This window comes from Salvelinus namaycush, chromosome 21, assembly GCF_016432855.1.
Source record: "Salvelinus namaycush isolate Seneca chromosome 21, SaNama_1.0, whole genome shotgun sequence".
Taxonomy (NCBI): Eukaryota; Metazoa; Chordata; class Actinopteri; order Salmoniformes; family Salmonidae; genus Salvelinus; species Salvelinus namaycush.
The window spans coordinates 14,029,192-14,046,121 of record NC_052327.1 but is presented as its reverse complement, the minus strand read 5'-3'; the positions used below and the strand labels follow the sequence as shown (position 1 = coordinate 14,046,121).

Genomic DNA, 16,930 nt, shown 5'->3' with positions numbered 1-16,930 from the left:
TTTTGGAATTGACTCCCATTCAACTCATGAGTTGAAATTCTAATTGAATTGGCCACACCCCACAGGATGTAGAATTGGAATTTGAGTGACAGGAAGTAGAATTTAAGTGCAATTCAAAGAAATTCCACTCAGTCATAGAACGTCAGTTTGATTGAATCTGACAGGTCCCACTTCCAGATACCAAAGGATATATCACTTTTAAACTTCATGCTTAGATTAGCCAATTATATTTCCACCAACCGTTTCATTTGTTTGGCTTCTTTTAGAAGACCTCAGGGTCAACTTGAGGGTTCAACTAATGCATTCTGGCAAATGTTGTATTTTCCCAATATTGAACAAAATGTAAGTGATTAATTAAATATAGTAACTTAGAATATTCGCACACAGGTTTAGTTTTCCTTGATAATTCATTTTAAGAGTTTGTCCTGAAAATGAATTGTTTCAACAACATTTTATATTCATGTTTAAAACGACATGTTTGATGTTTTATGTAAAATATGATTATTTGTATAGACTACACCTAATATGGAATAGAATAGGCATTTGAATTTCAGTGAATTAAATTACATTTCCTTTCATTCAAATTCGAATTGCAATTCTGTATTCTGTTTACTACTTCCATTCAAATTCAATTCAAATTGAAGAATTGAATTGGAATTTGAGGCATTCTCAAATGAATTCTCAATTGAGCACAACCCTGCTCTGTACCATCTCTCTCTCTGTCTCTCTCTCATCACTTACTGTACTTTTCTCAGAGCATAACAAAACATAAAAGGTTTAACCGGAGATAAGATAAACATGAAGAGAAGGAAGGTGATCTAAGGGTGATTATATCTTCTTGAATTATGAATATTGTATAATTATCTGAACCCTCGTCCAGCATAGATGCATCTTGGATACCTGTGCAGGTGAATGTGATCATTTGGGAAAGGAAACAGGCTCCCGGTGACATCACCTTAAGGATTAAAGGACAGCCTTTAACAGTGACCCATTTACACTTATGTACAGTGTGTGTGTGTGTGTGTGTGTGGGGGTCAGAGTGAGAAGCTGTTCTGTAATCCTCAGGTGGTGATTTCACCTTCTGACTGTAGCTCTGATCCCATTAGGATGGAACACCTTGTACAGCGAGGGAGGGCAGGGGAGAAAAAGATATCAGGGGTGAGAGGAGGGGGAGATGGGAGTGTCTCGGTCGGGGTTAGGGTGGAGGCCCTGTTGACCTTTGACACACACAAACACACACACAAACGTATCCTGTGGAGTATCAGGCTGGGCTTCAGATAGAATCAGTGGACTCTGATGGGTTCAGGTGACTGATTTATTGGAGGTTGTGTTTAAACACAGACTAGACGCTCAGGTTGAGATGCTGTCGCCGCTCTCATGGGTCACTGAAACACGCACAAGGAAAAAGACTGGTGACAACAGTGTAATAGAGGTGTTATGCAGGTTTTGTAGATGTGTTATAAACATGTCACAGGGGTCTTTTTTTTTTAAAAGGGATACTTCGGGATTTTTGGCAGCAACCCTTTATCTACTTCCCCAGAGTCAGGTGAACTCGTGGATACCATTCTTATGTCTATGTGTCCAGTATGAAGGAAGTTACAGGTAGTTTTGCGAGCCAACGCTAACTAGCGTTAGCTAGCCGATACCCATAGACTTCCAGTCATTGTGCTAATGCTAGTTAGCAATTGCGCTAGCGCTAGTTAGCAACTTCCTTCAAACAGCACACAGAGTTCTTGAAATGTTCCGTATTGACTGACCTTCATGTCTTAAAGTAATGATGGACTGTCGTTTCTCTTCTTATTTGAGCTGTTCTTGCCATAATATGGACTTGGTCTTTTACCAAATAGGGCTATCTTCTGTATACCACCCCTACCTTGTCACAACACAACTGATTGGCTCAAACACATTAAGAAGGATAGAAATTGCACAAATTAACTTTTAACAAGGCACACCTGTTAATTGAAATTAATTCCATGTGACTACCTCTGAAGCTGGTTGAGAGAATGCCAAGAGTATGCAAAGCTGTCGTCAAGGCAAAGGATGGCTACTTTGAAGAATCTCAAATATAAAGTATATTTTAATTTGTTTAACACTTGTTTGGTTCCTACATGATTCCATATGTGTTATTTCATAGTGTTGATGTCTTCACTATTATTCTACAATGTAGAACATAGTACAAATAAAGAAAACCCTTGAATGAGTAGGTGTGTCCAAACCTTTGACTGGTACTGTATATATATACACACAGTATATATGGCTCAGTCTGGCTGTACCCATACCAGCCGTCTGTGTGTCTGTCTGACCTTGGCCTGCCTCAGTCACGTGAGTGGTTGTTGGCCCATACATTCTGAGAAAGCAAATGTGTAACGGTAAGCACAAACGCACACTGTCACACACTGAGGCACGCACACAAACACACAATATTGCAGAGTAACACACTCTCAAATACACACACTCGTCCACTGCATTGCTAGAACTGTGTACCGTCCACAGTACAAGCATGTGTGGGTACCATGCCACATAACACAGTAAATCTCAGTGAACAGTGTTCCTGGAGGAAGTGCAGTTTTGCCCAGCGTCTACAGTATAGTGTAGCCTTTATGCTATCTGAAGGATGGAGGAAGTGCATGAAAACAAGAAGAAGAAAAGGGTTATTCTAGTCTCTTTTTCTCCTCCCTTCTCTCTCTCTCTCTCGCTTCCATCTCTTTCTCATTGGCTCACTCTTATTCCATCTCTTTTCTCAGCCGTCTTAACCTTCCGTTTCTTCTCGCTCTCCTCTCTTCTCTCCTCCTTCTTCTTTCTCCCTCCTTTCTCTCTCTCTCTCTCTCCTGTCTGCCTCCCCTCTCTCTCCTGGTGCTGTCCAGCGGTTGTTTAGTGATGCGGTGTTTCAGAGCTGCAGTAGGCTAGGCGCTGGCTGCTGGTCATGTGACCAAAACTTGCCTGACAACACGGAGAAGGAGCCTGGCTGGCGTGTCTCACACACACAACCACACACACGTACACACAAGCGCGGAGACAAACACAGGCGCATGCTCGCCTCTCCTCCTCTCTGACAAACACACTGTGACAAAGCATACACAGCATGCTGATGCACTGAAGAGGGCTTGCGCTGTCCACTTGCACCCATGCATTTGGATTCTGAGTTTTGTTTTTGACAGATAGGACTTTTATAATTATATTGCCATTATTTACTGTTACAGCGTCAATTCATGGTTATCAAAACTCTGTCCACGTTGTGTAATATTTTGCTATGTTTGCACATTTTGTTCCAGTAACCCTACCACCCGCCCAATTTTTTCCTCATCAATTTACATACAATAGCCCATAATGACAAAGCCAAAAAAGTTTGTTCTAAATGTTTGGAAATTAATCAAATAAAAAAATCTGAAATACCTTATTTACATAAGTAATCAGACCCTTTGCTATGAGACTCGAAATTGAGCTCAGGTGCATCCTGTTTCTAATGATCATCCTTTAGATGTGTCTACAACTTGATTGGAGTCCACCTGTGGTAAATTCAATTGATTGGACATGATTTGGAAAGGCACACACCTGTCTATATAAGGTCCCACAGTGGACAGTGCATGTCAGAGCAAAGACCAAGCCATGAGGTCAAAGGAATTGTCTGTAGAGCTCCGAGACAGGATTGTGTCGAGTCACAGATCTGGGGAAGGGTAACAAAACAATTCTGCAGCATTGAAGGTCCCCAAGAACACAGTGGCCTCCATCATTCTTAACCACCAAGACTCTTCCTAGAGCTGGCTGCCTGGCCAAACTGAGCAATCGGGGGAGAAGGGCCTCGGTCAGGGAGGTGACCAAGAACCCGATGGGCACTCTTACAGAGCTCCAGTTCCTCTGTGGAGATGGGAGAACCTTCCAGAAGGACAACCATCTCTGCAGCACTCCACCAATCAGGCCTTTATGGTAGAGTGGTCAGACAGTAGCCACTCCTCAGTAAAAGGCACATGACAGCCCACTTGGAGTTTGCCAAAAGGCAACTAAAGGACTCAGACCATGAGAAACAAGATTATCTGGTCTGATGAAACCAAGATTGAACTCTTTGGCCTGAAAACCAAGTTTCACGTCTCGAGGAAACCTGGCACCATCCCTACGGTGAAGCATGGTGGTGGCAGCATCATGCTGTGGGGATGTTTTTCACCAGCAGGGACTGGGAGACTAGTCAGGGTCGAGGAGAAAGTTGAAAGGAGCAAAGTACAGATCCTTGATGAAAACCTGCTCCAGGAGCGCTAAGGACCTCAGACTGGGGCGAAGGTTCACCTTCCAACAGGAACATGACCCTAAGCACACAGCCAAGACAATGCAGGAGTGGCTTCGGGACAAGTCACTGAATGTCCTTGAGTGGCCCACCCCGGGCCTGGACTGGAGACCGATCGAAATAGCTTTGCAGCGACGCTCCCCATCCAACCTGATAGAGTTTGAAATGATCTGCAAAGAAGAATGGAGAAACTCCCCAAATACAGGTGTGCTTGTAGCATCATACCCAAGAAGACTCAAGGCTGTAATCGCTGCCAAAGGTGCTTCACCAAAGTACTGAGTAAAGGGTCTGAATACTTATGTAAATGTCATACTTCAGTTAGTTTTTTAATAGATTTTGATAGAATTGATAAAAAACAGTTTTTGCTTTGTCATTATGGGGTATTGTGCGGAGATTGATGAGGGGGGAAAACAATTTGAATCAATTTTAGAATAAGACTGTAACGTAACAAAATGTGGAAAAAAGTCAAGGGGTCTGAATACTTTCCTAATGCACTGTAGGTAAGTTTGTTAGGGACATTTTTTCCTCCAGATGAACAAAAGCAGTAAGCCCCTGTCTTTGAAAGTACAGATGTAGGATCTTAATTTGATCACTCTTTTGATGCTGAGAATTTTCCTGCATAGTAGGAAATACAAATTGGTAGTGTATTCAAGGTTTAAAAGGTTTCTAAAGTTTTGTCATTTCCACTTTAAAATGTCAGACTTGATTAGCCCTAACAAAAAATGTATCAACCCCTACAAAAAAATGAACATAAATTTATGCTTTAATGCAAACAGCATTGCTGTGGTCTTTTTTTATCTGTGCAACATAGCCATGTTTTACTCATTCGTTACGAGACCTTCATACCTGCGTCCATTGATACTGCCGTACCTCCATTGATCTCTGACGTCTTCTTCCACATTCGTGTTTCTGCAGGTTGAGATGGGCAGGAAACAGGAAGTGGTGATGTACGACCAGAGTTCCAAAGAGGCGGGACAACTATCCAAAGACTGCTTTGTCCACATCCTACTGGGCAAGCTGGAGGGCACCTTCCACCGAGTCTCCCTGCTCACCGGTAGGCACTTACTCTGTGTGTGTGTGTGTGTGTGTGTGTGTGTGTGTGTGTGTGTGTGTGTGTGTGTGTGTGTGTGTGTGTGTGTGTGTGTGTGTGTGTGTGTGTGTGTGTGTGTGTGTGTGTGTGTGTGTGTGTGTGTGTGTGTGATAATAGAAACCACCATCCCGGAGTTAGTGTTTACGAGCAAATGACGCCATGGTGTTTCACAACAGATCTTCACAGCTGATCCCAAGTCAGTTCTTGTGTGTATATTAAGATGTGGCCTGCATTGAGCAAGTAGGCATTTCACTGTTGGGACTCTTCTCATTTGGGAACAAGTCTGTCCTCCGTCCTGTCCTCCAAGTGACCCGGGCACCGTTCGAGTGGTCAAGGAGAGTGTAAATTCGTTAGTAGGCGAACGGAAGAGTGTCCTCCCTTCCTGGAAATCGACCTCTCGTCAAGGATAGTCATATGTATCATCCTACCGGAGTCCTTCGCAGAACAGTTTTTAAATCTGCCTCACCCCCTTTGATCAGCTATTGTTTTCTCAAAAGAGAAAAGCATGCAAACATTTAAGAACCGTGTGCTACTTATCCTGTCATCTATAAAATGTCTTGCACAACCAAGTTAGTTTGTGTCACTTTACAAAGTCCTTTTGCGATTCTACCCCTGTAAAAGTAATTTGCCTGATGACGCGCGGTGGAGGGCTGTCTGTTTTCGAAAGTCGCATTTCCGTTCACGTTCCCTCTCCTCGTCGCCTCTCCGCTATTACCTTTGACCTTTTTCAAAAGGAGGCGAGAGAGGACGGAGGAGAGAGGACAGGAGTTGAGCAAATCCAATTGAGAGAAGGCCTAGATCTCTGCAGCTGCTTCGAGTGGAGCAGAGTGCCATGTGTCTGTTTGGGCAGCAGGTGTCACTAGTGAACATCATCTGTAATAGTGTCCATCATCCATCATGTTCCACTCACACGTTTATCCACATACATACTTTTTCACTCTTAAGGAGGAAGTGAGGAAGGAAGGAATTAGGAAAGGAGGAATGAAGGAAATAAGCAATACCGAGTAATTGTGGACACCGATGAGTTTTGTGTTACAGGCCGCTCCAAAGAACCCCCAACCCCCTGTCCACACTACACACACCAAACACTTCTCTCTCTACTATCCCTTTAAAATTGAGGATTACGCTTAAGTTAAACTAATACCTGTCTATCAAATCAGCCAGACTTTTTACCTTTTTTGGGGGGGGGGTAGCCATTCTTTTCAACCAGTCTTATTTGCCATACTTAACAGCTTGTCATATTGGCTGCTAAGCACCCTCAAAGTTAGAATGGAGGCCTGACGTGTGTATTAGCTGGCTCTGCAGAGGCCTAATAACTTGTCAGTATGGGACTGCAGCGCTGCAGAGAGACAGTGGCAGTAAGCACACAGAGGCTTATGCGCACACACACACACATGGATGCACAGACGCACAAACACACATAGACACACACAGGGAGGCTTAGGACCCTGGCTCAAATGTGTCAAATGAATAATCTCCCTCACTTGGTATTGGGAGAGAGACAGTGTGTGTGAGTGTGCATGCTTGTGTGTGTGTGTGCGTGTGTGTGTGTAAAGATGTGTCCTACTCCTGCAAATCTCCAATAGCATAGACAGATTACACTTTCCATGAGTCATTCATAGAGGTTCACTCTACCTTAATGTACTTAAGATCCCCAATTTGTCACACACACACACACACACACACACACACACACACACACACACACACACACACACACACACACACACACACTCACACACACACTCACATGTACCATTTAAGCCTGAAGAAGGAAGATCCCCTGTCAGCGATTCTCTCTCTCACATTTCTTCCATTTCTGTCCCCTTCTCTGCTGTTTCCACGACAACAGTGGAAGAGAATATCCTGTGGGATATGATTCAGCCAATGAGAATGACTGTTGCTGTGTGGTGTCGGTGTCAGTGGTGTTAAGTCATAGCAGAATAACGTGTGTGTTTTCAAGTTTTAATGTCACGTGTACAAGTACAGTGAAATGCCTTTCTTGCAAGCTCTAAACCCAACAATGCGGTAATCAATGTAGCTCTAAAAATAACATTAAGGTAAAACAAAAACAAGAAATAAAAATAAGAAACGTGTTTGTGTATGTGTGTGTCTGTATGCGTGTCTGTATACGTGCGTGTGTGTATATCGGGGTCATGGGCGATAACAGTGGTCTCTGTCCCCAGCTGAGCTTCACTGGGTCATAAACAGGACTAGTTGTCTGAGCCCGTCCACCACCTGTAATGATGTCACTTCCTGTTTAGAGTAGCGTGTGTGTGCATGCATGAGCGTGTGTGAGAGAGAGAGAGATGGAGCACACAAAACAGAGTGACAATGTGGGGGAGAAAGAGAGAGTGAGAGGTGCCAACAGAGCTCCCCCGCTGTTCTGAGGTCGGCAGCGCCGGCCTGTTGGCAGCCAGTCGTCATGGCAGCACAGCAGGGCGGCAGGATGTGACCGGGTCAAAAGTCAATCTGGTCACACGTCTTATGGCATTGGCTCTAGCATCTGGTCACGCGTGTGTTACTGGCCGTTTTTCACTTCATCCTGTCTCTCTACAGATTTAGACCTTCAGTTAACAAAGTTCATTTATTTTCTCCATCCACCGTCCCTATTCCCCAGATTCATTTAGCAGTTATTGTAGTTTAATTGGCTCAGAATACCCAGGGAATCACCCCTCCTCAACCCCATTTCTTTCCCTTTTTTCCTCACTTCCCTGCTCCCCCCCGTCGTCATTAACAGCGCTGATGACCTCACGATCTAAGCCGACTGCTTGGTGTGGCCCTCTCGACTCACACACATGCACGCACAGCTATGCACAAGTGCTCCAAGCATCAAGAGGAGAGGATGGTGGGAGGGAGGGAGAGAAGCGGAGGAGGGGAGGCTAGGATAGAGGGATGAAAAGAAGCCTTAAATGGGATAGACAGAGTGAATACAGGAATAATTACAGCAGCTTGGTCTCGCTGTCTGGGGGAGAGAGGATTTACTGCCTAAACGGTTATGTACACACAGGCATTCTAAATGAAGGATTAGAACACACACGCGTGCTGCTAAACACACACACACAGATACGCAAAACCCACACACACACATCCAGAAGTAGCCTGTGCTATAGTGTTGATGCCGCCAAACACCAAATGCTAATGCTCTTTTAAGACATTCTGAGGCCCTACTCAGGCTTGTCATAACAGAATAGTTCGTAACAGCTTGGGACTTTATGGAGCCCATAGGAGGTGGTGTTTGGGAGGGCGGGAAACCGCGAATGGTGCTTTAAGTGCAGACGTAGAAGTCAAATCAATCAATGGGTCTACTCTCTGCTGTAAGTGCTTCCTTCCCTATGTTGTGGATGATGTCACGAGTGTCATGTGAGGTCCAGTCCCCATAGGGTTGTTTTTACTCGCTAAAAAGATGACGTGCATGGCCAGATGACTCTTCACAGTGTTTGTGTTTCAAATGTGTGTGTGTGTGTGTGTGTGTGTGTGTGTGTGTGTGTGTGTGTGTGTGTGTGTGTGTGTGTGTGTGTGTGTGTGTGTGTGAGAACCATGCTTGAGAGAGGAAAGCTTAGCATCAGTAGAACGCAGGCAGTGCCAGACACACACACACACACACACACACACACACCACACACACACACACACACACAGCCCAGCCAGAGCCAGTCCAGTCCCCAGTGGGTTTAGTCCCCAGCCTGTTTGTTTCTCACGTTGGCTATGCTGAGAACAGAGTGCACTAGAGCATAGCTCTTATCCTGATGTTATTATGAGAGAGAGAGAGAGAAAGAGAGGGGGGGGGTGTGTATGAGCAATGAGAGATGAGATGATCGAGGAAAGAGAAAGGTAGAGATGCAAGTGTTGAGAAATGCACCCTCTGCAGATGAGTGTGTGAAGAGAGAGCGAGAACAGGAGAGAACGGTGAGAGAACGAGGCAGAGGTCCAGCTGTCAGGTGTGCAAGCTCTGCAGATGTGGAGAGAGGGTAAGAAAGGGAGACGACGGAGAGAGAGAGAGGTAGACGTATAGGTACGGAGAGAGAGAAAGGTAGAGAGAGATGCAGGGGTGAGTGTGTGTGTTTGTGCGGTCTACAGATGTGCAGTGACTGTTCCTAATCTCTCCTAGGATTACTCAAGCTACATACCACTGTGCCACACACACACACACACACACAGAGACAGACATAGAGAGGGCTCAGTAAAGCGAGTGAGAGAGAGCAGGTGCCTAGCTGCCCTACACTGGCGACGAGGATGGAGTGGAAAAGAGATTGTGATCATCAAATCTGTGTGCTGCATGCCAGATCCATCCAAAGCGCTTTACGTTGTGTGTGATCATTACTCCACCTCCACCAATGTGTATCACCAGAGAGGAAGTGGCGAAACGAGAGGCTTTACTCTGCCCAACATCTGTCCACGAATGTAAGCCCACGAAGTGTATGGAGGTCAACTAGTGTCGAATTTGGTCCCCAATATATATATTTTGCTAATTTGCTACGTGAGGCTTATTTGAACGAATATACATTTTCGCATTGGTTTTGTAAGTTGGTTTGAATGCACTGATACAAGTGGAGGCGCATGGCATTTCGGCAACTTTGGAAAAGTTGGGGAGCAATCAGCCAATGAAGAAGAAGAAAATTGACTACTTTAAAATGGTTTCACAGATGCTATAATGGCACAGATACAAAGATAAGTATTCTTTCTATCTCTATGCCCTGTTGTTCAGACGTGTATCTGCCCTTTCATTGGCTAGAGTGGTCCCACCTGCCTTCCATCTTTAAGGACATGTATTTCCATTGTTAGAGCGGTCACTTGACTATCTTGTCAATATAATAGACAATCTTTGGTAGCACCGACATCAGGGATACACAGCAGCCATTTTGTGCCAGATATTAGGAAATGAAAGATACCGCTTACGTACACACAGAAGCCGCAGTGTGAGGGCCTCTAGGCTTTGATGAGATCAGGTTTGGGTGTAACTGCACAGTCTACAGTACAAAGGTCAATCCAGTTGTGCTGTTATACAACTGGGCGGCGGCCCCTGCGTGTGTGTGTGTGTGTGTGTGTGTGTGTGTGTGTGTGTGTGTGTGTGTGTGTGTGTGCGTGCGTGCGTGCGTGCGTGCGTGCGTGCGTGCGTGCGTGCGTGCGTGCGTGCGTGCGTGCGTGTGAGAGAAAGAGAGACGCTGAGGAAGTGAGGTAATCGTGGGAGGCAGACTCTCACAATGCTGCCGTTCAGAGACATTCCAATGCACTACATAACGAGGTCTGTGTGTGTATGTATGTGTTGGTTAGACAGACCTATTGAGGAGGTGAGGTAACTCACCTCCTTCCATCCTGATGAATGACAGTCTGTGTGTGTGTGTCTGTGTGTAGACGTCATTTTTAATGTCGGACTGTAGCATGACCTGCCTGAGCCCTCTCAGAATGAAAGCTTTATGTTTCTTTCATTTCCACTACTGGGTGGTAATCTCTGTGGCTATACACAGCCTGAGGAGCAGAATAATGTGGCCAATTTTACCATTTTTATTCAGTACATGGCTTATGTGGGATTCGAACCCACAACCCTGGTGTTCCACGGGCGGTGCTCTAACCTACTGAGCCAATCGGAAGCAATAGCCAAATAATAATCCCAGACCATTTTAGTAGCACTCAACTGCTCATAGTCTTGAGTATAAAGTATTTTTAATGTGAAAAGCCACTCTTAACTCCGCTGTAATACATTGCGCATATTTCCATTTGGCGCATAATTTGCTATTGAATTGCATAGAAATGTTAAATGTTCTCTAACAAACTCACTACATTATGGAGTACCAAGCTGAATAATGATTGGATGTGTGTGGCCTGAAATGGATGTATAGGATCATGGGATTGGATTGTTTATGTTCACAGCTGTATTTTGATTGGTCACAGTTGAGGTCATTGAGGTCACAGTTATCGTATGGTTGGCTGCCAGGGGTCATGGTCCTACCCTTTTTCTTTTCTCTCTTTTCCCTCACCCCTCTCATCCAGCTCTCCTTCCCCTTCTCCCCATTCACCCCTCTACACTCCCTCGCTTCCTATCTGCTCCATATCCATTACGTACCGGGGACTCCTGGCAGATCAATGATTTCATTGAGAAGGAGCCAGTGGTACCATTAAGAGGTGAGCTCACCTTCCCGAGGGAGGTCTGGCACATTATACTCAATGACCTTCTCCCTCTCCCCTCCTCCCTCTCTTCCCTCCCCCTTTCTCTGTCTCCCTGTGTCTTTCCCTCTCCTCCTCTCTTAGCTCGCATTTCCCTCTCCTCTCTGATCCCCTCCTCTTAAACCTCTCCTACCCACTCACTCACTCTCCTCCACCTCCCCTTTCCTCCCTTCCCCTCTTACCTTCATCCTCTCCTCCTTCAATATTTCTCTTCAGACTCCTGCGGTCGTCACATCTGGCGCCAGTGGCCTGTGTACTCTCACCCCTGGCCCGTAGACACACACACATTCGCACACAATACACACACACAGACACACCTGACCCCGCCCCAGTCAGCCCCTGCCCGAGGAGCAGAAAGGTCAAACCGATGACCTGTAAGAATGCCAATGACATCACCTCTCCTGAATACGTACACAATGACACACTTTGCAGACATGAGTTGCATACTCTATGGCTACAAACTGTCACAAAGACACACACAGTAGTTGACATACAATGCATGGGCACAAATACTCGCCTGTGTGTGCGCACACACCCCAGAGCTCCTGGTTTTCTCAGCCGTACCCTGTACGTTTTATGTAACAGTGTTGTGTTTCTGCCAGTGTTCTCATCATCCCCCGTCTCCCTGGCCTCACATGATGAGCTTGATGTCATCTTCCCTTTTCCCCCTCAAAACTGCAGCATGAAAACATGCAGGCCAGCGTGTGTGTGTGTGTGTGTGTGTGTGTGTGTGTGTGTGTGTGTGTGTGTGTGTGTGTGTGTGTGTGTGTGTGTGTGTGTGTCTGCTGCTGCCAAATGTTTCCAACATGACGTGATCTAGCTGTGTTCCTGCTCTCCCTCTTCCCCCTCTTCCTCACTCCCCCACTGGCTTAAAGGGCCACGCACAGGGAGACACACGTAGAAGCATTCACTTAGAGAAACAGGCAGTAGGCACACATGCTTTACATTAGATGCATACACATGAACAAACACGGCGGTCACACACTTGGACACATATACCTTTATGGGCACCCGCCTTCCCGCTCACAGTCTGTTTCTTCGCGCTTTGCTTTAACAGCCATGTGACAATGTGACTTAGACATGCCACTGTTAAACAGACTGCTATATACTCTAAAACATGAACAGTGGTCTAGGCCAGGCGATGTTCACGTCAGGGTTGGCGTGCATCTTCAGTGGAAAATAACAGTAGCAGAATGAGGCTAGACGAACATCTAGCCCTGTTCTACCTTGGCCTGGCCCAGGTCCATTAGATTCCATTCATTCTCTACCACTTTAGTCGCGACTGCGTCATTCCGTTAGAACAATGGTGGATTCCTGTTTGCCCTCGTGCCTGACTTTGGTCCACTTTATCTCTGGCATGCCACCAAAACCCCTTCCTTGTTTACCTGGGTGGTTACCATGGTGTTTATGCAGTAGCCAGCGGATAGTTTTGGTCCCATCTGGAACACACTTCATCCATGGTGGGGATGATTTCAGGCTCGTCTTCCCAGAACTGGTGCATGCCAGAGTGAGTCAGAGTAGCGGCATACTGGATGAGAGACGAGAGACGAGAGAGCGTATGGATTTACACCATACGGAGATGATGTGTCTTGGCCAAAAAAGATGTGGGGCATTTAGAAAGGATTGTAACTCACTCGTTCATTCATAGAGTACTGTAAGTATATAGCCAACACGCCAACACACACACACACACACACACACACACACACACACACAGAGGAACTGGTATTGTAAATACATGTTAAATACACACACTCCCGTTGACCCTCCTTGGACTTCGGTTTCCTGATAAAGGCGGGAAATTTTCCATCACCGCGGAAACAGCAGGCTAAATTTGGATTTCCTGTCAAGCGCAATGCCCCCGGTGAGGAATGCTGCAGTTCGTCATCATTCCTCATATCCCTCCTCCTTTCTCTCTGTCTCTCACACACACACATACACAAATGAACGCACACACAGTAGACATAACCATACCCAAACTCACATATACAGTACATGCAAAAAACATGCACACTCTTTACGTAACGCTCGTCGTTGGAATGAGGTGAGGACCAAAGCGCAGCGTGGTAAGTGTTCATCATTATATTTATTAAACATAGAACACTAAACAAAATAACAAAGGCGAACTAAACGCAACAGTTCTGTAAGGTGACATCCATTACACAGAACATAATCACCCACAAAACACAATGAAAAACAGGCTACCTAAATATGGCTCCCAATCAGAGACAACGACTGACACCTGCCTCTGATTGAGAACCATACTAGGCCAAACACATAGAAAATTACCTACAGAACAAAACATAGAAAAACAACATAGAATGCCCACCCCAACTCACGCTCTGACCAAACTAATATAAAGACATCAAAAAGGAACTAAGGTCAGAATGTGACACTTTACGTATTGATCAATGGGGATGATTTGTTTAGCCACCAAGCCTAAAACTTTGGCAGTGATATAATTTCATGAAATTTAAAAAATAAAAATAAATTAATAACTTTTTATTTCACGTTATTAACATTATGTCATAAATGTTCAGAAATGATACATTTCATGATAAGCATGTTTTCCAATCTCAAGAGAGAGAAAAAAATTACAATAGTAAGTGCCTCCTCAGCTAAAATCATATTGTAATGAAATGGTGACTGATAACAATGGAGCTCTTTAGTATTACTTGTACCACCAGTACCAGTCAAAAGTTTGGACACACCAAGGCATTCCAGTTTTTTTTGTTAAAAAAAAATAAAAATCTACATTGTAGAATAATAGTGAAGACATAGAAAACTATGAAATAACACATATGGAATCATGCGTTTGAGCCAATCAGTTGTGTTGTGACATGGTAGGGGTGGTATACAGAAGATAGCCCTATTTGGTAAAAGACCAAGTCCATATTATGGCAAGAACAGCTCAAATAAGCTCAAATAAGCAAAAAGAAACGACAGTCCATCATTACTTTAAGACATGAAAGTCAGTCAATCCGGAAATTTTCAAGAACTTTGAACGTTTCCTTAAGTGCAGTCGCAAAAACTGTCAAGCACTATGATGGAACTGGCTCTCATGAGGACCGCCACAAGAAAGGAAGACCCAGAGTTACCTCTGCTGCAGAGGATAAATTCATTAGAGTTAACTGCACCTCAGATTGCATCCCAAATAAATGCTTCACAGAGTTCAAGTAACAGACACATCTCAACATCAACTGTTCAGAGGAGACAGCGTGAATCAGGCCTTCATGGTCGAATTGTTGCAAAGAAACCAGAACTAAAAGATACCAATAATAAGAAGAGATTTGCTTGGGCCAAGAAACATGAGCAATGGACATTAGACTGGTGGAAATCTGTCCTTGGTCTGATGAGTCCAAATTTGAGATTTTTGGTCCTAACCGACATGGCTTTGTGAGACGCAGAGTAGGTGAACGGATGATCTCCGCATGTGTGGTTCCCACCGTGAAGCATGGAGGAGGAGGTGTGATGGTGTGGGTTGCTTTGCTGGTGACACTGTCAGTGATTTATTTAGAATTCAAGGAACACTTAACTACCATGGCTACCACAGAATTCTGCAAAGATACGCCATCCCATCTGGTTTGCGCTTAGTCCCACTATCATTTTTTTCCCAACAGGACAATGACCCAAAACACACCTCCAGGCTGTGTAAGGGCTATTTGACCAAGAAGGAGAGTGATGGAGTGCTGCATCAGATGACCTGGCCTCCACAATCACCTGACCACAACCCATTTGAGATGGTTTGGGATGAGTTGGACCGCTTAGTGAAGGAAAAGCAGTGCTCAGCATATGTGGGAACTCCTTCAAGACTGTTAGAAAAGCATTCCTCATGAAGCTGGTTGAGAGAATGCCAAGAGTGTGCAAAGCTGTCATCAAGGCAAAGGGTGGCTACTTTCAAGAATCTCAAATATTAAATATATTTTTATTTGTTTAACACTTTTTTGGTTAGTTCATCATTTCATGTGTTATTTCATAGTTTTGATGGCTTCACTATTATTCTACAATGTAGAAAATAGTAAAAATATAGAAAAACCCTTGAATGAGTAGGTGTGTCCAAACTTTTGACTGGTACTGTATGTCAGTCTCATTAACACTACTGAACTGGCAGTGTACAAGCGTAATCTTTATAAGCAGAGTACAACATAACAAATTAATTGGCATGACACTTTTTCCCATATGCTAAGACCAGGTTGTACAGTGTCATGTAATCAGATATTTCTTACAAATACAATCAAATGTAATATACTGCATTTCACTAGATATTTACAAATACATTTGAAAATATATTAATCAAATATATTGATAAATACATTTTAAAATACATGATTTATTTCAGAATTTATTTTGAAACACATTAAATCCATTTTTAAATGCATTTAGCATATATTATGATATACATTTTACATATATAGTGTGTGTGTGTGTGTGTGTGTGTGTGTGTGTGTGTGTGTGTGTGTGTGTGTGTGTGTGTGTGTGTGTGTGTGTGTGTGTGTGTGTGTGTGTGTGTGTGTGTGTGTGTGTGTGTGTGTGTATACACAGTGGGGAGACGAAGTGCCGATTTTTACACTGCCGATTTTGCAGGTTTTCCTACTTACAAAACATGTAGAGGTCTAAATATTAAGTTCTGCTTTTCTGATGTATCAAATACTTATGTCATGCAATAAAATACAAATTAATTACTTAAAAATCATACAATGTGATTTTCTGGATTTTTGTTTTAGATTCCGTCTCTCACAGTTGAAGTGCAAGTTAATATTGATAAATGATAAAAAATTACAGACCTCTACATGCTTTGTAAGTAGGAAAACCTACAAAATCGGCAGTGTATCAAATACTTATTCTCCCCACTGTATATATATATATATATATAATTGGATGCAGTCTATCACCTTGCCATATATATATATACACATATATATATATATATATACACACACACTAACCGTTCAAAAGTTTGGGGTCACTTAGAAATGTCCTTGTTTTTGAAAGAAAAGCAATTTTTTGGTCCATTAAAATATCAAATTGATCAGAAATACAGTGTAGATTTTGTTAAGGTTGTAAATGACTATTGTAGCTGGAAACGGCTGATCAGTCTATCAGTCTAACTCATCAGTCTATGCTTGTTCTGAGAAATGAAGGCTATTCCATGCGAGAAATTGCCAAGAAACTGAAGATCTGGTACAATGCTGTGTACTATTCCCTTCACAGAACAGCGCAAACTGGCTCTAACCAGAATAGAAAGAGGAGTGGGAGGCCCCGGTGCACAACTGAGCAAGAGGACAAGTACATTAGAGTGTCTAGGTTGAGAAACAGACGCCTCACAAGTCTCTATGGGGGTGCCACAGGGTTCAATCCTCGGGCCGACTCTTTTCTCTATATACATCAATTGTCACGAA

The 16,930-nt window shown here is 43.9% G+C and overlaps 1 protein-coding gene across 1 annotated transcript in view; it reads left to right on the top strand.

Moving 5' to 3' along the window:
* The window catches only part of dusp8a (dual specificity phosphatase 8a), a 68,093-nt gene that overhangs the window by 19,124 nt on the left and 32,039 nt on the right, over window positions 1–16,930 (top strand). Inside the window, exon 3 of the mRNA XM_039017255.1 lies at window positions 5,192–5,330. Coding sequence (XP_038873183.1) covers window positions 5,192–5,330 — 139 coding nt within the window. The remainder of the gene's footprint in view (window positions 1–5,191; window positions 5,331–16,930) is intronic.